The 20,372-nt window shown below is 45.7% G+C and overlaps 3 protein-coding genes and 1 pseudogene across 4 annotated transcripts; all 4 read left to right on the forward strand.

Moving 5' to 3' along the window:
• Nucleotides 1-1,951, forward strand: LOC308065546 (polycystin family receptor for egg jelly-like; the record flags this gene model as incomplete). Its single annotated transcript, XM_080391607.1, has 1 exon — nucleotides 1-1,951. The coding sequence occupies exon 1, from the start codon at nucleotides 1,229-1,231 to the stop codon at nucleotides 1,949-1,951; it is 723 nt and encodes a 240-aa protein (XP_080247733.1). The 5' UTR covers nucleotides 1-1,228.
• Nucleotides 1,952-2,054: 103 nt separating this feature from the next.
• Nucleotides 2,055-15,726, forward strand: LOC308065547 (polycystin family receptor for egg jelly-like; annotated as a pseudogene). The gene is made up of 2 exons: nucleotides 2,055-5,403; nucleotides 13,820-15,726. The product of its transcript is annotated as a polycystin family receptor for egg jelly-like (transcript).
• LOC308065505 (polycystin family receptor for egg jelly-like) lies at nucleotides 9,618-11,143 on the forward strand (the record flags this gene model as incomplete). Its single annotated transcript, XM_080391565.1, has 2 exons — nucleotides 9,618-9,717; nucleotides 10,332-11,143. The coding sequence occupies 2 exons, from the start codon at nucleotides 9,618-9,620 to the stop codon at nucleotides 11,141-11,143; spliced, it is 912 nt and encodes a 303-aa protein (XP_080247691.1).
• LOC308065506 (polycystin family receptor for egg jelly-like) lies at nucleotides 12,073-13,778 on the forward strand (the record flags this gene model as incomplete). The annotated part of the gene is made up of 2 exons (XM_080391566.1): nucleotides 12,073-13,636; nucleotides 13,735-13,778. The coding sequence occupies exons 1-2, from the start codon at nucleotides 12,229-12,231 to the stop codon at nucleotides 13,776-13,778; spliced, it is 1,452 nt and encodes a 483-aa protein (XP_080247692.1). The 5' UTR covers nucleotides 12,073-12,228.
• Nucleotides 15,727-20,372: the final 4,646 nt, after the last annotated feature.

Below are 20,372 nucleotides of genomic sequence, written 5' to 3' on the forward strand. Positions count from 1 at the left end.
CAGGGATCTGAGTCTTCTGCGAGGACTCCGACCATAGTCAGGCCCTGTAGTTACAGCTGACCCACCGCTGAGCCTTCATTTAGTTCCCCTATATGCAGAGCCCAAGGAGAGTCCAAGTCTGTTTCATTAGCTCCCTATACAACAGGCTCCTCACTGACTCTGAGCGTCAAACGATTTTCTTTCCCTCTCGTCACCGAAATCGGGAATCAAACCTCTCAACACCAACGCAGTATTAAGAAGCAGGCCCTCCTTTACTGCAGCACTGGGTGCTCGGTGGCATCTCCATAAATCGAGCGCACCTGTGCAGATTGCACTGTTACATTTATACACAAAATTACAAGGTCATACGCTCCCAGTTACAATGACTGGTTGGTAATTTGCATATAATTATAATATGTGGTGTGTCATCCTCTTCTGTTACTAGGCTTGCGCAGGGGAAGGGTCTTCACCTGGGCAAGGGTCCTCTTGACCTGCGGGTGTGCTTTTTAGTATTACAAAAGTAAGTTTTGTTGCCAAGTTGGACGGCTAGATATCGGCCTTGTCAAGCTGTCCAATAACTTATCCTATACCTATGCAACAGAACCTACGTGCTCTGGTTATGGTCTAGAGAGTAAGGTTATTATGGTCTATAGAATAGGGACTTCAAGTCACACAGTCCCGGATAACAAGCAGCATAGGAACTCGTCCGTCATTGGTTAAGAAGTGCTAACCTCATTCTAACATGGAGGTTAACTCCTAAAAATCAGAACGCTCCTATAGCTAACTGTCTCACAAACACAAAATATAGAAAGATTCAGTAAAACTTTCAGATAATCTGCAACCCTCTTAGCATAAAATTGCATAGGCAGGGTTGGTTAGCAGTCTCTCCGTAGCCATTACACCCAAACAAACAACAGAGCCACAAAGCTAAAACAGACTGTAAAAGAAACGCAGTTACAAAGGTAACCCACATGCGTTCTGCTGTTTCCACAGCTCGAGACCGTGCTCGCCAGCGGTGCCGGGAGGAGGTTCTGGTTCCCCTGGAGAGCGGCCCCAGCCACTGGGACGTGCCAGCCACTGGCCTCCTGCAGCCCACGCTCCAGCAGCAGTGCGCCCACCTCCGCTGTGGGCCTCAACGGCAGCGGTCTGCCTTCTCCTCCAGCTGCTCGGCTGCACAGCGCTTACAGTGCAATGCTCATCTGCGTCATGCACTGTACCCAAGTGCTTTCACCACCACGTGAGCGTCAACATGTTGTATGTCTTTTATTTCACTGTTGCAATAACCCCAATTAGGACCACAACAGTTCTCAGAGGCTCAGATAAAGTTTACGTTCAGATCGAAAGCACTGATCTAGTGGCAAATATTGCAGGAGGCACGTTCTGCACAGTAGGATTTTATGATAATTGGACTCTTGATGGTTCCGCATCCTGTGATCCTGATTCACAGGAAGGACTACAGGGAATCACATTTACTTGGTACTGCACTAAAGAGGTGTCAGACTATAAAATCATGAAAGTCAGCCCGGGAAAAAGCTGCCATCCATCCCAGAGGGATTTGAAATGGTTAACATCCTCAGGTCCAGTTCAAGCAATGCCACCAGAATCCCTCCCAGGAAATGCTTTATACTACTTCCGTCTAGTGATTCAAAAGGATGGAAGGAAGAGTTATGCTGACCAAACTGTAGATGTGCAGCCTGGCTCCCCGCTCCTTCTGGATGTGGCATGCCTGGAAAACTGTGGCACCACTCCAATTCCAACAGAGAGATTTACCTTGGCTGGAAAATGCCTGAACGGTAGAACAAATAGCCAGCCAGTCCACTACTGGTCCCTTTTTTTAGAAAACACTACAGAAATTAGCTTTGACTGGTCTTCCGGAACCTCAACAGGGAGGTCTGGGGCTTATCTGTCTATACGTGCTCTGACTTTTACAAAGACTGCACATCGATCCTACGTACTTCTATTTAAAGTATAAATTATAAATCATTTATATTTTATTTTTATATTTATTTATATAAATATAAATAAATTATATTCATAATTTATATTTATATAAATATAAGTAATAAAAAATATAAACTCGGGATGGTAGGTCCTCAGTCTACAGACATGCATTTAAGGTAAATTCTCCTCCTAGGGCTGGCAAGTGTACCATCAACCCACACCAGGGCACAGCCTTTCTGACAAAATTTGTTGTTCAGTGCAGTGGATTTTCTGACAGCGATTTACCTCTGACATATAAAGTGATAGTAGCTTCCGATGCACCCAAAACTGCCAAAATAACTTCTGTGGCAGAAAATACATTTGGCACAATTCTGTACTTTGGTTATCAGCCTAAAACTCCCCCATCTCTTCTCCCAGTTGGAGTGCCCTCTCAGAAGTACACCTTGACACTTTGTGTTCAAGTCTGTGATTCCCTTGGGGCATTTACCCAAGTGAGTTTATATGTCCGTGTGCGGAACCCAATTAACAGTCGACCACTAGCTGTTGTATACCATGAACTGCTGGCCTCAGTAAGCAATTATGTTAGAGATTATATTAGAGCAGGTTATTTGGCTTATCTGGTAGCCTCAGTCTTAAACTATATTAAAGCAGCACCAGCTCGCCACCTCCCTAAGGCTCAGTTTTGGGAAAACCTGGTTAAAACAGCCCTGAATATTTCAGTTGAGAGCACAATGGAAATCAACCAAGTAGTTGCTTCTCTTTCTCAAGCCACAAAGGAAGCTGAGAAAGTGAATATTAGATCACAAGATCTTGCCATTAGGAAACTGACAGAGGTGACGGGAGTGCTGAAGATACAGAGGAATGAGAGCCGTTGGTCTGAGGAGGCAGAAATTCAGACCAGTGGAATACCAAGATGCTTGTCCAACATCCTGAGAGCTGCTCTTCTGCATTGCAGGAACGTCAACGTAAATGGAGTTAAACGAGTCTTCTCCATCACGGAAAATTTAACGGACATAGTTTTCCAGGGCAAAGTCCCTGGAGAAACAGAGACTCAAATGGAAACAAAACACTGGAATATCACGCTGAAGAACGAGGAAACCTGGAACGTTGCAAATGCTTTCTCTACCAGCAACACCTGCAGGAATTGCTTTTATCTATCACTGAGAAAGGGAAAGTATTCAGGATTGCCGCATGATGCCGTGATATCCACTGCTCTTTTTGAGTTCGACGAGAACCCTTTCCCTTGGTTAGGTCACACATCAGAAATCAAAACAATGGTCCTGGGGTTTAAAACGGCAGAGAGCAAGGCTAATGGAGACCTACTGGGGATCACGCCTGAAGGAGCAGAAATTACTGTTGCTAGGAAAGAGAAGGAAACGTCAACTTTTCAGTTAGCAATGGGACCCGGTAAAACACAAACTTACACAACTGGAGGATTTAGTTTTGAAGTCAACAGAAACACCAAGAGCATATACATCCGGATCCTGACAAAATTACAAGTTACTTTCAAGGTGCTAGTATTTACAGGCACCAGCGTCACTCATGCTCATCCCACAGCCTCGTTTGCTGCTTTTCACAACATGCCAACAGTGGCAAGTGAAAATGAGACAGCTAGCACTGACTGTAACATTCAGGCTCCCTATATTATCTGTCTCCCAGAGTCACTGTTGACAACCACAGCTCAAGGAAGCGGTACAGACCCTCACAACATCTCCATTGTCTTGCTGACATCGTATGTTGTAAGGTATCGAACGCAGAGGCTGGTGAGCATACATGTTTTTAGTGATCAGTGCTTATTTCTGGACGGGGTTCAAAGTCTGTGGAGAGAAGACGTGTGCAGGCTTGGCTCCTTGACTGACTGGCAGAGGGTACACTGTGTCTGCAAAATGAAGCAGAGTCGCAGAAGTCTGACAGTTCACGCTGCGTCAAAGGCGTCCACATACGACATCAGGTTCCTGGCAGCCAAAGTAATAGCTACGCCCAACGCAATAGATCTGGGAAAAATCCTGATAGCAGATATACCTCAAAACCCAGTGACATTATTAACGGTGCTCTTTATTTTTGCCGTCTATTTTCTTTTGTGCCTCCGGGCCGTGAGAAAAGACAGGGCTGAGAGGGACAGGAAAGACAAGATTATCGTTCTGCCAGACAACGACCCCTTTGATAAGGGCAGATATTTAGTCACTTTATACACAGGCAGTTACTGGGAAGCTGGAACCACAGCAGATGTCTTTCTTCAGCTCATCAGCCAGAATGGCAGGAGTGATGTCCATTGTTTACGGCACTCACATTTTCCATCTTTCCAACGAGGAAGCACCGATTGCTTTCTGTTGACTACCAAGAAAGACTTGGGAGACATTTCTTCCTTCAGGGTCTGGCATAATAACAAAGGCCCATCCCCAAGCTGGTTCCTAAGCAGAGCCAAAGTTGAGGATATGTCCACCAGGAAGACCTGGTTCTTCATGTGCCGGAAATGGCTCTCTCTTGACAAGAGTGATCATGTACTAGAAAGGACATTTTCCGTCACAGACCCCAAGACACCTCTGCTCAGAATCGACTATTTTTCTATTGATTTTGCCAACAGCCTGAAAGAGGGCCATCTGTGGATCTCCGTTTTTTCTGCCGTTGCCAGTGACGCTTTCAGCAGGCTCCAACGTCTGTCTGCCTGTTTAGCAGTATTATTATTGAACTTGCTTCTTGGCATTATGTTCTTTAACGCTGACGAGGATGAAGAATCTCCAATATACCTGCAGTATTTGAAAGCAGTAACAGTAGGAATTGAATGCCTTTTGATTACCAGACCTGTGGAAATTATTATAATTGCCTTACTGAAGTATTCCCAGAAGAAAGCTTCTCCTCGTGGTGTGGCTCAGACGGAACCAAAGGCAAATTCACCCCTCCTGTCCGGAAATCTGAAGAACTCGGAGGAAAGTTTGCAAAAATTGTACCTTCCAGAAACTTCAGCACAACTGACGAATATTCATCTGTTGGAAAACCTTCCTGGTCCCAGGAACTCACAGAGCCTGTCATGTTCCAGAAAGACAAGAAGCGAGGGAGATCCCCCAAAGTGGAGTAATCGCACAGTTTCTGAAAGAGACGCAAACGGAATTGGAGCAGAGGAGCAGACAAGAACCACAAATTCCCCTCCAATGGCTAAGGCCTGCCAGAGAAGGCCACCATCAGACTCCAATTTTAGTAATAATTACACAGAAGAAGGGGGCAACTTGCAGAAAGAAAGCAAGCCACTAAGCAGTGCCTTCATGCTCTTTCGCAAGAGACCACGCATAGCTTTTTGTTGGTGGTGCAACTATGCCTTGTGCGCACTACTTACAGCTATAAGTGGGCTATCGTCGTTTTTCATTGTGTCCTATGGTTTGTCTTACGGCTATCAGACCTCACTAGAGTGGCTTTTAGCATCTGCAATCTCCTATATTGAGACCGTTTTCCTTGCAATTCTCAAAATAATTTTTTTCTCAGCTATGAGTACAATTCATCCAAAATACTGTGAAAACATCCCATGGTTAAATCATTAAAAGTCTTCTGAGAAGAAGCTGGCTACAGAAATGATGAAGGCTGATGAGATGAGAGAGAAGCGAAGACGGTTCCCCATGGAGAGTCGGCCAAGTCATGACAATCACACCAATATGGCTACATGCCGTGCTCACTTCATTAAACAAACAGGTCATATTTATAACTTAAACCGACCGCTCACACGACTTTACACACAGGTGATTGGATAAATGTTTCTGGTCACGTGGGCGTTCGTGTCGCTGATTGGTGAGCATGCTGCAGGCGCCTGACCAGAGTGTGCCGATGAGAGTGTGTTGATTCCGTGGTTCCTAGGACTTGCTCTGCACCTGGCTTCTTGTTTGTGCATAGCTTTTTTTCTTTCTCACACTGCTTGTTCCAAGGACAATTTAAAGTTGCTCTGCAGCTTCAACTAACAGGCCTGTCCAACCTGGACAATGGTAACATATATCCCCCTTTTTCTTTTTGGACAACCCATGTCTGTTTCACAATAGATGTTAAGCCTTTCTTCAAACAAGAAAATAAACAGCTAAAACCTAAAAACATTACAATAATCATTATAACAAAGCGTATTCCTTCCATCAATAACGTCTTTAACCAACCTGTTACCCCCAATCCTCTCAAGCATTCCTCGAAGGGATTATCATCAGCAAGAATATGCTTCATGTTTCCCTGCAGTTGTGACAACTTCTTGTGTATCGATATGGAATGATCGGAAAGGTTCATACAACACATCCCTTCAAAATCCTCACAACCGTGTCCATGTGCTAATAACAAAAAATCTATTGCAGCTCTATTTTGTAACGTAGCATGCCTAACACTATCTACATCAAGCAATAATCAACTTAAAATCTGCGATGTAAGATTAAATTGTTTCTCTCCCCAGCACGCTAACCTTCATATGTTCTTAGCATTTAATGCTGCCATTGCCCCCGGCATAAATATGGAGGCTAGGACATTTGCTGTTACTGAATGTAGATCGACTCGGTCATCACATGTTTCATCAAAGGTGCGCAGTGCCCTCCGTGATCTATGAGATTGCTGAGTCATTTTTAGTAAGTCTTCCCTATGTGGAGCAAACAAAGTCAAACGCCCTAAGTAACATGGTCCACCGACAGGATACAAAGGAATCCCTGGCCACGCTCTGTCCCCACATATCAAAAAGACTCCCGGTGTGCAACTGATAACCCCCTGATACATCTATATGGAAACCCCCAGTTTTCAATTCACCCCAAACAGGTGAACCAGTTAGATTTTGAAACCCTGTATAAAACCCCCATTCACCTTGACGTGTTAGCCATAACTGCCACAGGTCACCAAACCAAATTACTCCAGCGCCATTCACAGGTTGAAGTGGTGATGACATGTGGGTACAGTCTGCCGTATCAGTTGCAGTAACATTAACATATTCCACAGGTACAACGCTAGCCAATTGATCTAGCTCCTGCAAAGGTAAATGATGTGGCTGATTTAAATTCTCAATAACCGTCTTCTGCCACGCTGCATTACGCATAGAAGGCCAAACATATTGCCCATTTGGACTCATACATGTACCATTCTGATTGGAAGTCAGATCCACTGTTTTAACGTTGCAAAACCCACCAAAATTTGTTTCATTCTCTTGCAGGGGAATACCAATTAAACAAGTTCTAAAGGCGTTGTCTGCCTGTTGCAGACTTAAACAGAAGTCTGTTACTCCCGTGATATTTGCCCATGTCACCCATATGTTTGTCCTAGGCAAGATGTCAAAAATACTTTGGCCAATGGGTAAAGAATTCATCAAGACCATAAACCAAGTCCACCACTCAAACATGTTTACTCTTGCAATTTCCACTTTTTTTTTTTTTTTTTAATTTTTTTTTTTAACATTCCACCCCACAGATCTGTGCTTTCACAGGTTCTGATGATGTATGCTGTCTCCAATCAGCATGGTATTACACTAGTCGTATGTTTTCTCTTGCTTCATGCCCAGTTATTAATCAAACACATACAGTCTTTACACCATTTACATTTAAGCTTTGGCTTACAGAACCGTTTTACCCCACATAGCATACATTGGCATAATACCCGCGGGTTACATCCCTTACAACATAGACAGTTTATTCTGCCTGCTCGCTCTGAGTCTTCTCTTCCATCTTCTGATCTTGACATACAGGTCGCACAAACTTGCTAGGGACCCATATAGGTCCTTTATCTGTGGAGATACAAAATAACCTCTACCAATATGTAACACTGGATTAGGTCCTTCCCATATGCCTGAAGCCATATTTTTATACAAAACATTCAAACCAGGAACTGCAGTTGTTTGGTTCCCTCGCACGGTTTGGTGATGTATAACAACAGGTGGTCCCTCTCTATCCTCCGTAAGGGAGAGATAGTTTAAGGTAAACAACACCTTAGTCAACCGTTCAGTTACATCTATGTCCTGCGATACTTTCTGTCTCCGAAGATAATCCTTCAGGGTACGGTTTGCCCTTTCAACAACTGCTTGCCCCGTTGGGGAGCGAGGAATCCCTTTAACGCGTTTAATTCCCCAAGTTGTCATAAACCTAGCGACTCGTTGACTACTATATGCTGGACCATTGTCTGTCTTTATTTCTAAAGGTACTCCCATGACAGCAAAACCAGACATTAAGCGTCTCTCCACATGTAATGCCTTTTCACCGGTTTGTGCAGTGGCCCATATAAAATGAGAACAGGTGTCAATTGTGACATGCACATACTTAAGCTTCCCAAAGTCAGGGACATGTGTTACATCCATTTGCCAAACCTGAAGTGCCTTCAGACCTTTGGGGTTAGTGCCCACCCCTAAACCAGGTCCACGATGACTACACTGAGGACAGGAGCGAACAATACCCTTTGCATCTGCTATGGGTATTTGATACTGTCCATGTAAAGACTTTGCATACTGATGAAACATCTCGTGGCTGTTACGAGCTTCTTCTAACTTATTTGTTGGAGGAGTTATTGCCAGACAGCTGACTGCTTCATCAGCTCTAGCATTACCTTCGCCCAAACCAATGGTCCACTGATGACTTCCAATATGCATAATACAATATTCATGTTTTCTCTGTCGAAGAGTATTACGCAGTTGTATAAACATTTCACCAAGATGTTGGTTCTTTGTCTCTCTCAACAAGGCATCTTCAATGCGCTGTACTACACCAACTACGTACAATGAGTCTGACACTATGTTTACAGGTGTATCGTTCCAGCTTCCCAATGCCCAACACACTGCTTTCAGTTCTAAGGTTTGAAGGTTGTCCCGTGGTTCACTGGTGATCACGTGTTTCTGCCACTGATTATCGGATTGCCAAACACACGCAGCCTTCTTCATCTTTCGTCCTGCATCTGTAAACACCGTTGGCCCGTCAACTGGTCTTTTTGAGCATAAGGGTCTCACAACCCACTGGTAATGTTCTAACATCTTCCAGAGAGGTCCTTTTGGCCGGTTGTTGTGTACAACACCTGTATAACCCATCAAGGTTTCCTGTATGGCTGTTGAATGTCTCAGGAGCCACTCATAATCATCACCACGGACTGGAATACTGATATCTGCCGGTTCAGTCCCATCAATTTCAACAATCCTGTCTCTTCCTTTTCTCACCAAGGCCGCTACTGCTTCAGGACGACTTTGTTGCAGAATGGCTGTGTGATCACGGCCATGACTCCCTTAAAGATCTTTGTGAAACAAAGTTAGCGTAAGTTAGCTGAAGCAGGCCTTGCAGCTGTGCTGAGGCATGCTGATAAGGAAGCTGAGAAAAGCACTGACCTTGTGCCTAATGTTGTAAATAACTTTGAGGAATTCGCGTAGACAAGAGAGAAAAAAATATATGTAGCTAGCTATCCGCAGAAACCGCAAGTAGGAGGACGTATGAAAATGTAACCCTTTAGAGCTTAGCCAATTAGCAGATGACTTGTAGGCATAATTAACTGGAACTGTATATAAGACATAATCGCGCCGTAATAAATCGAAGCTTGCTTTATCACTCACACTGAGTCGGCTGCTTGCTTTCCCTCGCTCGTCGCACGACTTAAAATACAATGTCTGGGTTGCAATGGCAAAAACAACCACTCTAAAACGATGGCTGTATTTTCCCCCTTTTTCTTTTGCCATTGCAAAAAAAGGGCAAAAGGTGAAGTGGCCACGTTACAAACCAAAAAAGATAATGGATGAATCACCATTCGGCGACCACACCAGCCAGTCTGAATCTTGCGGGACACAACTTCTAGGGCAGCCCGCTGTTCTGGTGAACAAGTTCGAGGACTGTTGGCTTCGGTGCCATGCAACCAGGATTGGAATGGTTGCAAATCATCATTAGTGAGGCTCTTTGCATGTCATCAGGGTGTAAGGGAATCGTAAAGAAACAGTCTTTCAAGTCTATCACAACAATTTTGCCAGTTCTGAGGGATCGTTGTAGGAGTTGGAAGACCAGGTTGCAACACTCCCATCGCTAAAATCTGATCATTAACCTTCCATAAATCACGTCCCAATTACATGCACCAAGATTATTGACCACTACTGGACAAGCCAATGTGCTAGTCACCTGCCAGTCACCTTCCAAAATAGCATCACGAACAACACCAGACCAACACTGTAGAATTGGATCTTTTCTCGAGTTCAGCGTCGAAGGGGTAGTTGGGCTAACTGGAGGAATTACAGGTGTTGAAGCAGCAGGCAGGTTCATTTCAACTCGCTTTTCCAGTTTTCTTAATTTATCCATTACTTCCTGTAAGGATTTCTCTGTATTTTTATCACAAAGCTTCTCCCCACCATCCTCCTCAAATTCGTCCAATGACGTTTCAGGAAGAGGAAGATACGACACCGGACGGCGCTTTTGCCCCCCCGATGTGACCTACGAGCTGTAGCCACCCACTTGGAGACTTGGAGACAGCCCTGAATATTTCAGTTGAGAGCACAATGGAAATCAACCAAGTAGTTGCTTCTCTTTCTCAAGCCACAAAGGAAGCTGAGAAAGTGAATATTAGATCACAAGATCTTGCCATTAGGAAACTGACAGAGGTGATGGGAGTGCTGAAGATACAGAGGAATGAGAGCCGTTGGTCTGAGGAGGCAGAAATTCAGACCAGTGGAATACTAAGATGCTTGTCCAACATCCTGAGAGCTGCTCTTCTGCACTGCAGGAATGTCAACGTAAATGGAGTTAAACGAGTCTTCTCCATCACGGAAAATTTAACGGACATAGTTTTCCAGGGCAAAGTCCCTGGAGAAACAGAGACTCAAATGGAAAGAAAACACTGGAATATCACGCTGAAGAACGAGGAAACCTGGAACGTTGCAAATGCTTTCTCTACCAGCAACACCTGCAGGAATTGCTTTTATCTATCACTGAGAAAGGGAAAGTATTCAGGATTGCCGCATGATGCCGTGATATCCACTGCTCTTTTTGAGTTCGACGAGAACCCTTTCCCTTGGTTAGGTCACACATCAGAAATCAAAACAATGGTCCTGGGGTTTAAAACGGCAGAGAGCAAGGCTAATGGAGACCTACTGGGGATCACGCCTGAAGGAGCAGAAATTACTGTTGCTAGGAAAGAGAAGGAAACTTCAACTTTTCAGTTAGCAATGGGACCCGGTAAAACACAAACTTACACAACTGGAGGATTTAGTTTTGAAGTCAACAGAAACACCAAGAGCATATACATCCGTGTTATCGATTTGTTAATAAGTTAAGATTGATTGATTATATTAGATTGATTGATTGATTTTATAAAATCATTTAATAGAATTAAAATATAGAGGAATAAGACAATTTTTATGGAAAATTTACAGCTATATAGTAGAAGTAGTTATGACATCTTTTGTACGTCCTGTACCAAGGCTAGAAGAAGGGCCTGGAACTATTGTGAAAACTTAGGTAATAACTTTAGGGTTGAAAGGTTCCTTTGTACTTAACCAGTCTTCTGTATGTAGAGGTGTATTGAAATGTCAGAGTATGAGATTAATGGGAACTGGGGAGAGTCGACTGGAACAGCTTGTAGGTGCCTGCCAAGAAACTGTGAACTTTAGTAAAAGGTAATTCCGGCAGGGGGAGATCGCGACCACCGACTCATATACCACCTACCCAAATCGTACCCTAGACCCATTTCTAGACCTTTCTAAGCTTTAATGCACAGAATCGGATATAGGAGGAGAGTATGTAAATGATTTACGGGAAATGTTATGATTATGCATGAATAACTAATGAATATGTATGAATAAGTTCTATATATGGAATCTGAGTTTGGGACCTGCTGTGCGTTGATCGTGAGAGGACTCGCTCACGCACCCGGCCGTCAATAAAGAAGTGTCTGCTTATCTACATCACATTGGTGTCAATAAGTTCTTCATTCCGAGATTTCGGTAACATCCGGATCCTGACAAAATTACAAGTTACTTTCAAGGTGCTAGCATTTACAGGCACCAGCGTCACTCATGCTCATCCCACAGCCTCGTTTGCTGCTTTTCACAACATGCCAACAGTGGCAAGTGAAAATGAGACAGCTAGCACTGACTGTAACATTCAGGCTCCCTATATTATCTGTCTCCCAGAGTCACTGTTGACAACCACAGCTCAAGGAAGCGGTACAGACCCTCACAACATCTCCATTGTCTTGCTGACATCGTATGTTGTAAGGTATCGAACGCAGAGGCTGGTGAGCATACATGTTTTTAGTGATCAGTGCTTATTTCTGGACGGGGTTCAAAGTCTGTGGAGAGAAGACGTGTGCAGGCTTGGCTCCTTGACTGACTGGCAGAGGGTACACTGTGTCTGCAAAATGAAGCAGAGTCGCAGAAGTCTGACAGTTCACGCTGCGTCAAAGGCGTCCACATACGACATCAGGTTCCTGGCAGCCAAAGTAATAGCTACGCCCAACGCAATAGATCTGGGAAAAATCCTGATAGCAGATATACCTCAAAACCCAGTGACATTATTAACGGTGCTCTTTATTTTTGCCGTCTATTTTCTTTTGTGCCTCCGGGCCGTGAGAAAAGACAGGGCTGAGAGGGACAGGAAAGACAAGATTATCGTTCTGCCAGACAACGACCCCTTTGATAAGGGCAGATATTTAGTCACTTTATACACAGGCAGTCACTGGGAAGCTGGAACCACAGCAGATGTCTTTCTTCAGCTCATCAGCCAGAATGGCAGGAGTGATGTCCATTGTTTACGGCACTCACATTTTCCATCTTTCCAACGAGGAAGCACCGATTGCTTTCTGTTGACTACCAAGAAAGACTTGGGAGACATTTCTTCCTTCAGGGTCTGGCATAATAACAAGGGCCCATCCCCAAGCTGGTTCCTAAGCAGAGCCAAAGTTGAGGATATGTCCACCAGGAAGACCTGGTTCTTCATGTGCCGGAAATGGCTCTCTCTTGACAAGAGTGATCATGTACTAGAAAGGACATTTTCCGTCACAGACCCCAAGACACCTCTGCTCAGAATCGACTATTTTTCTATTGATTTTGCCAACAGCCTGAAAGAGGGCCATCTGTGGATCTCTGTTTTTTCTGCCGTTGCCAGTAACGCTTTCAGCAGGCTCCAACGTCTGTCTGCCTGTTTAGCAGTATTATTATTGAACTTGCTTGTTGGCATTATGTTTTTTAACGCTGACGAGGATGAAGAATCTCCAATATACCTGCAGTATTTGAAAGCAGTAACAGTAGGAATTGAATGCCTTTTGATTACCAGACCTGTGGAAATTATTATAATTGCCTTACTGAAGTATTCCCAGAAGAAAGCTTCTCCTCGTGGTGTGGCTCAGACGGAACCAAAGGCAAATTCACCCCTCCTGTCCGGAAATCTGAAGAACTCGGAGGAAAGTTTGCAAAAATTGTACCTTCCAGAAACTTCAGCACAACTGACGAATATTCATCTGTTGGAAAACCTTCCTGGTCCCAGGAACTCACAGAGCCTGTCATGTTCCAGAAAGACAAGAAGCGAGGGAGATCCCCCAAAGTGGAGTAATCGCACAGTTTCTGAAAGAGACACAAATGGAATTGGAGCAGAGGAGCAGACAAGAACCACAAATTCCCCTCCAATGGCTAAGGCCTGCCAGAGAAGGCCACCATCAGACTCCAATTTTAGTAATAACTACACAGAAGAAGGGGGCAACTTGCAGAAAGAAAGCAAGCCACTAAGCAGTGCCTTCATGCTCTTTCGCAAGAGACCACGCATAGCTTTTTGTTGGTGGTGCAACTATGCCTTGTGCGCACTACTTACAGCTATAAGTGGGCTATCGTCGTTTTTCATTGTGTCCTATGGTTTGTCTTACGGCTATCAGACTTCACTAGAGTGGCTTTTAGCATCTGCAATCTCCTATATTGAGACCGTTTTCCTTGCAATTCTCAAAATAATTTTTTTCTCAGCTATGAGTACAATTCATCCAAAATACTGTGAAAACATCCCATGGTTAAATCATTAAAAGTCTTCTGAGAAGAAGCTGGCTACAGAAATGATGAAGGCTGATGAGATGAGAGAGAAGCACCGGAAACTTGCTAAACTCAGAGGCAGCAAGCAGTATAAACCTTTAGATAATGATGAAATTGCAAACATGCTGAAAAGGGCAAAAATTAAAGGCAAGGCATTGACTTTTGCCAAAAGTTTCATCAGTCATCTTGCCTTTTTAACACTGCTGTTAAATTTTGCCTATTCCACTGAGAACGCCAACAGTTTCCACTACAACCAGTTCATCCATAACCAATTCTCTCCACGACTCGCCAGTGCAGATAAGCTAGAACATATCTATGTGTGGGTGAAAGACTCATTCTTGCCTTTGATCCACAGTGACATTCAGCCAACCTTCCTTCCCGAGAGCTGGTCCAAAATCATTGGTTTGCCTAGGATGAGGCAACTGCGGGCTGAAGGTACCGAGAAAAAATGTTCCCGTCCTCTCAGCTTTGCAAATAACTCTGTGAGCAGTGAAAGCCACCGTCTTCGCAAATACGGCCATGACATACCAGAGAAAGGTGACTACGCTGGCACTTGGACAAAGGTTGCCAACCCGCCTGTTTCCAAGGATGCCAGCAGTGACGGTGGCTTCACTTACCAGCGAAACAGGACTCCATGGATGTATTATTTATATGGAGATTTGCACACATATGGACCAGCAGGATACACGTTTTACTTTTTCCCTGAAGAAGGAAGATCTAATTCAACAACAAGGCTGGGTGCTCTACAACAGAGCAACTGGCTTGATGAAAAGACATGGGCGGTGATCATCGAACTAACTACATTTAACTCAGATGCAGACCTCTTTTGCGCCATCTCCATCATATTTGAGATGTCTCATTTGGGGATCATAAAACCAAGTTTGTCAGCACACTCTTTTGCACTCCCCATTTTTCATCAGCAAACTAAAGCTCCAATGTTTGTGTTTGTAATTGTTCTTGCCTTTATGCTCATTTACATTGCAGAAGAGCTTCACATCATAGGCCAGGAAAAACCTGATTACATTAAAAACATTTCCAATATGATAAACTTCAGCCTAAAATTAGTATTCCTGTTCCTTGTTATTTTAAAGGTCATGAAGTTCAAAGTGGGAGCTGATACAGTGAACTTCTACTTCCTTCACCCAAACAATTTCATTCCTTTACATGCAGTTGCTCATTTAGATCAGATTTTAAGGATTACTATGGGCTTTTTAGCGTTTTTTTTTCATTTTGAAAACTCTGAAATATCATCACTTCTTTTATGGCGTGCCCCTGGCACGAAGATGTATCTTGGCAGCCCTTCCTGGAATGTCCTCAATGGCCCTCATGGTGGTGGTTTACTTCTTTGCATTTATGGCTTTTGGCTACCTTGTCTTTGGGCAGCATGAATGGAATTACAATAGCACGATTCACTCAGCTCAGACCATATTCTCCTGCATCTCAGCTTTCAGAAATACTGCATTTTCATCCACGTTGCTGGATGGGGTTTTTTTCCTAGCCTCTTTCATGTTGGCGATGACCTATGTCTTGATCAGTCTTTTCCAAGCTGTTATTATGTCTGCCTATGGAGATGTGAAACAACCCGTATATGAAGAACCACCTGAGGAAGCACAAGTGGTTACTTTTGTATTGCAAAGGCTCAGAGGGATATTTTATCTTCTGATCTGTAAAACATCCAGAACCAGCGAACTTGACCTTTTCCACAGTGAACTCTACGGGAAGACTGAGAGAAGACACCAGCGACATTCAGGGCTCAAGATCAGAAAAATAAATGGAAGAAAAATGGTTTATCTTCTCATATGAACAAGAAAAGGTTTAGTATTCAAGACCACCTTTATCTTGCAATATTTGCCTGTCAAAATTTATTTATTTATGTTCATAAATAAACAGTGGTTCAGTTAACCGTGGTCTCCACAATCCTGCTTCATGGCCTGGGAGGGGGTTAGTCGGCTTCTCCGCTGTAAAGCCGTGCCCACACACTAGCCGCAGGCGAGGGGAAGATGTCCAGGTCAATTGGGAAGACTGGTCAGCTTGGTCAACCCCCCAATTCCTTACTCATAAAGCTGGGGGCATCCTCCAGGTCGTTCACTTTGATCACAGGCAGACTGCAGAATTGTTCTTTTTTTCTTTATTTTGTTTAAATCTTGCATTTTCTTCGCCATGCGGAGAGTTTATGGGGAGCCTTACGGCTGATGGGATAGCCTGGCCCACCGGCCCCCAGCCCGTGGCTCCTGGCTGCGATGGGCACGGCCTGCCGGTACTGTTAAAAACGGTAGTAATAAAAATACAACGGATCAATGGTTAATCTCTTCTCAGCAGGCCTCACGTCTGGGATAGTCTGGGATAGGTTTCCTCGCAGCTGCAGCATCCGGCATAGCCCTCTGCCACCAGGGTTTTCTGCTGCCTGCTGATGGCTGAAGTCCTGTGGCAGCCTGACTTGGACGCTCTCCCAGTTGATAAGAAATTTAAACATCAGCTACAGCAAAGGTTGTTTCAGGCACGAGTCCCTTCAAATCACATTTTCTTACTTCCCCCTGGTCATACCTGCGTCAGCGCAGCATCGAAGAGCTTACAGGCTGCATTGCTAGTCGTGGACAGGACAAGTCCAGCATCCCGCCAGGCCTGCACAATAAGCAGATACAAACCCGCCCATTTTACACACTCGTTTTCCAGACTACATCAACAGGTTCTCAAATTGATGGTGTTCTGACATTTTCTTCAACTATGCTTTTTTTTAAAAAAAAAAGAAAAAGAAAAAAAAACCAGAAAAGCTGAAAGGACAATGCAGGCAGACACACAAACCTTTTGTTCAGTTGTATTACATCTGAAGACTCAGTTAGTTGGGGCTAGCAGTGGGAATAAAGAAGCAAAAAATTATAAAGTGTAACAGAAGGTCTTGATGGGCTACACATCTCCTAATGAGACCCATTCTTAATTCACTACAGCTCACCTTTAGGCTAGTCCCACTGCTGCAGACACACCTCGTGTGAAGTAGAGATACGGTTAAATAAAATCCCGCTCTTTTATAACTGAAATCAATACCTTAAGCAACTTGCAGGCCAAACAGCCTGGCAGAGCAAGTCCACTAACCAGGCCACTGGACTTAAATCAACAAAGAGGCTGGACCACAGACTGGTACACAAGCCTTACAAAAAGCAAGAACATGGCCATTTGATAAAGCTAAAATGCAAAACAGAATCAGGCTGCCATAGTTTCTTAACAAGCTACGCAACACTGACCAAGGTGCCACATCTCCTTGCTGACTGCTGGAGAACAAAAAGAGTTCATTAGGCAGACGCACAGTTTACTCAATGCTGGAATTAAGCTGCAGCAGCTACAGCACCCTGTTCCACGGTTGTCTCCATGACTGCTCTCCTAAGTAACTCTGGCGACAAAATCAAAAATCCAATGCCTATTTCAAAATGCTTAACTTGCTCATGTGGGTGCCTACAGCAAACAGACATGTCATCTCCTGTGGCTTGCAGGCCTCTTCTCCCCCACGGGATGGCCACACAACCACAAAGCCAGTCATCTCACAAGCCGAGGTGCTTCCCTTGGTAACCTATTCAGGTATTTAGAACAACGCTTGGGTTTATTTCTACTACGTACTCTCCACTCAGCATTCCTACACTGCATCCATCACCGCTTCTAAGACTGTGAGCTTCTCAAGCACATTTACATTCAGCACCCCATATACATCTCTGTTTAAGCATACACACATTTGAGGAGCTGCCCCAATCACTTCAACATCACTTTTATGCCAGCACGCGGAATGTACAGCATCACATAAAAACAGACCGGGGGCAAGCCAATTCAGACTCCTCCTAATGGGGGACTAGTCCTTGTGGATGCTGCAAGAATTCAGCTTGTGTCTCATTTCACAATTTAATGTATTCCCGAGCTCTAATGACCCAACTGTCAAAAATTTTAAGTCACCAGGCAAAGCCATCTTTGTCAATATGTCCTAAAACTTTCCCACTGTGATTGGATTAAAGGCTCACGTTCCAACGGCTCAGGCACTAGAGCGTTCAAAACTACAAGCCTGAAAGGCTAGACCTGAAGATAAAATTGCACGGGTTTTTTACCATTCATACTACATCCAGAAACAGCGCAAAGAGAAAAGTCAGGAGGGTAGTGAGGTAAGGCCTGCTACCTTTCAAGGTACCCTGCAAAAGAGGCCAGGAACCACCTTCATCACCAGTCATCAGAAACAAGCTCCATTTCAAGCAGCTCTCTTTGCCACCGCCGATTTTGCACAACAGCTCAAGGTACTTGCCAAACAGAAAATGTCTTCCCATTCTGAGACTTGTTAATGCTAAGATTCATAGGAACAAAAAGGTCTGTGCATAAGCATCTGAACAAAACAGCAGACCAAGGGTTAGGAAGGCCTGCACCCATCACTAAGGACTCTGCTGATCTAGTTGAGGTACATGCTACTTCGACCCACTCTAGAAAGCCTCTGCTCTGCCAAGGCTACAGCCCACATAACTCACAGTTCACTGCAAGACTCCCACTCTGGCAACAGGAGGATGGCAGCAGGAGGATGCATCCCATCACGTTATGCCACTACTCCTCCTGTTAGCACGCCAGGACAATGGGCTGCAGAGAACTAACGCTGTAACAGCTGCTGACTCCTCAGAGACATACCAGAGCTGCTCCAAACCCAATTAGTGCTGTCAACCAAGCACCAAAGAGCTACTGGGAGCACAGAAGAGCCAGTAACCCTTGTCCTCTGGGCCCTACACAAGCAGTCCTGCCCAGGCTGCTTGGAACACTCGTCTTGGGGCGTGTCTGTACTCAGGGATCACACTGTGACTGAGGAAACCCACGGGACAAGGAGAGCGAGTAGGTAAAAATCAGAGCGGAGGGTTACTACCAGAAGGTAAACTACCAGTTACCCTTCACAGTATGGCGGCCATTGAGTTCTGTTACGCTCATTTCCCATAATCCTCCTCTCCAGTTGCCAGGTGCGGAACCTCCTTTGTGATGCGCCTTGGAGACAATGCCGTCGCCTTGGCTCTTCTAACCGCTTCTCGCCACAAAGCCTTGACCATTCTCCTGCTACGACTTTAGTCCCCGAGATCCGGTGACTATCTGTAGGGTTTGGTTTTTTGCTGAGGGCTGCTCTTAGCACGTCCTCCGTTTCTCCAGAGCTCTGGCGCTCATGAACCTATGACACTCTGAGAAGACCTTCAAGACTTCTTTTTTTACCTCCCCCTGCCTAATTAACTACAAAACGACAACAAAAGGAGCAACCGGGAGAACCACCTTCAGCGGGAAGAAAGCACAGCAATTACTCAGCCTGCGCAGGCACGGGGTGGCTTCCCCGCTCGGAGAGAAGGCTGCGAGGCCTTGTCGCCATTTGCAAACCCCAACGGCAGCCTCACCCCACCTGAAACCCGGCCGGTAACGGGCTGAAGGAGACGAGCGACAACAGGAGCCCCGCCAGTGGCGCCCTCCCGCCAGCCTCAGCCGGCTCAGCTCCTCTCCCTGCACAGACCCAGCGCCGCCAGCAGCCCCTCTCCCCGCCCGCCCGCCGGCCCAACGGCAAGGGCGCGCACCCGCCGGCCCTGGGCGCCCGGCAGGGGCAGGGGCAGGGCCCGGGCCCACGGGCAGAGCGGCCACAGCCCCCGCGCTCGGTCGCTGCGGCGGGGCCAGGCCGTGCGGCCAGGCAGGGCGCCCGCCGTCCCGCTCCGCCTCAGGCCAGCCCTCACCTGGCAGTCCCTCAGCGGCGCCATGAGACCCCGCAGCCGCTCCGCTGCCGGCGGCCCCGCCCCAGGAGGAGCCGGAGCCGGGGCCGGGGCCGGGGCCGGGCCGCCAGCGGGGCCGAGCCGCCAGCGGGCGGGGCCTGCGGGGAGCACTGGGCCTCGCCCGGCCCCTTGCCAGCGCCTGCCTGCCCTCCCGAGCCGCCGGGGGCCGCGGTGCTGCCGGCCGCTATGCTTGCTGTCGGTCCTCGGCCCCGAAAGACTTCTTTCTTGTGGCGCTGGGTATACCTGTCAGCAAAACCAGAAACGACAAGAACGCCTTAACAACAACGTAGCTTTAAGAATCTGGCATTCGTTGTTGCACCTCTGGATGCTCAGGGGATCGTTCCGCCTCAGGTGCGTGCCCTATGGTTCACTCAAACGACATTATATAGGCTACACTGAGGATTATGCATTACATTTCTCAGAAAAATCAAACATACTCATTCAACAGGCCGTACTATGGTAATGAAGCATCGCACATGCTCCTTACAGGGATCTGAGTCTTCTGCGAGGACTCCGACCATAGTCAGGCCCTGTAGTTACAGCTGACCCACCGCTGAGCCTTCATTTAGTTCCCCTATATGCAGAGCCCAAGGAGAGTCCAAGTCTGTTTCATTAGCTCCCTATACAACAGGCTCCTCACTGACTCTGAGCGTCAAACGATTTTCTTTCCCTCTCGTCACCGAAATCCGGAATCAAACCTCTCAACACCAACGCAGTATTAAGAAGCAGGCCCTCCTTTA

The sequence above is a fragment of the Falco punctatus genome, assembly GCF_963210335.1.
Source record: "Falco punctatus genome assembly, chromosome: 6".
Lineage (NCBI taxonomy): Eukaryota > Metazoa > Chordata > Aves > Falconiformes > Falconidae > Falco > Falco punctatus.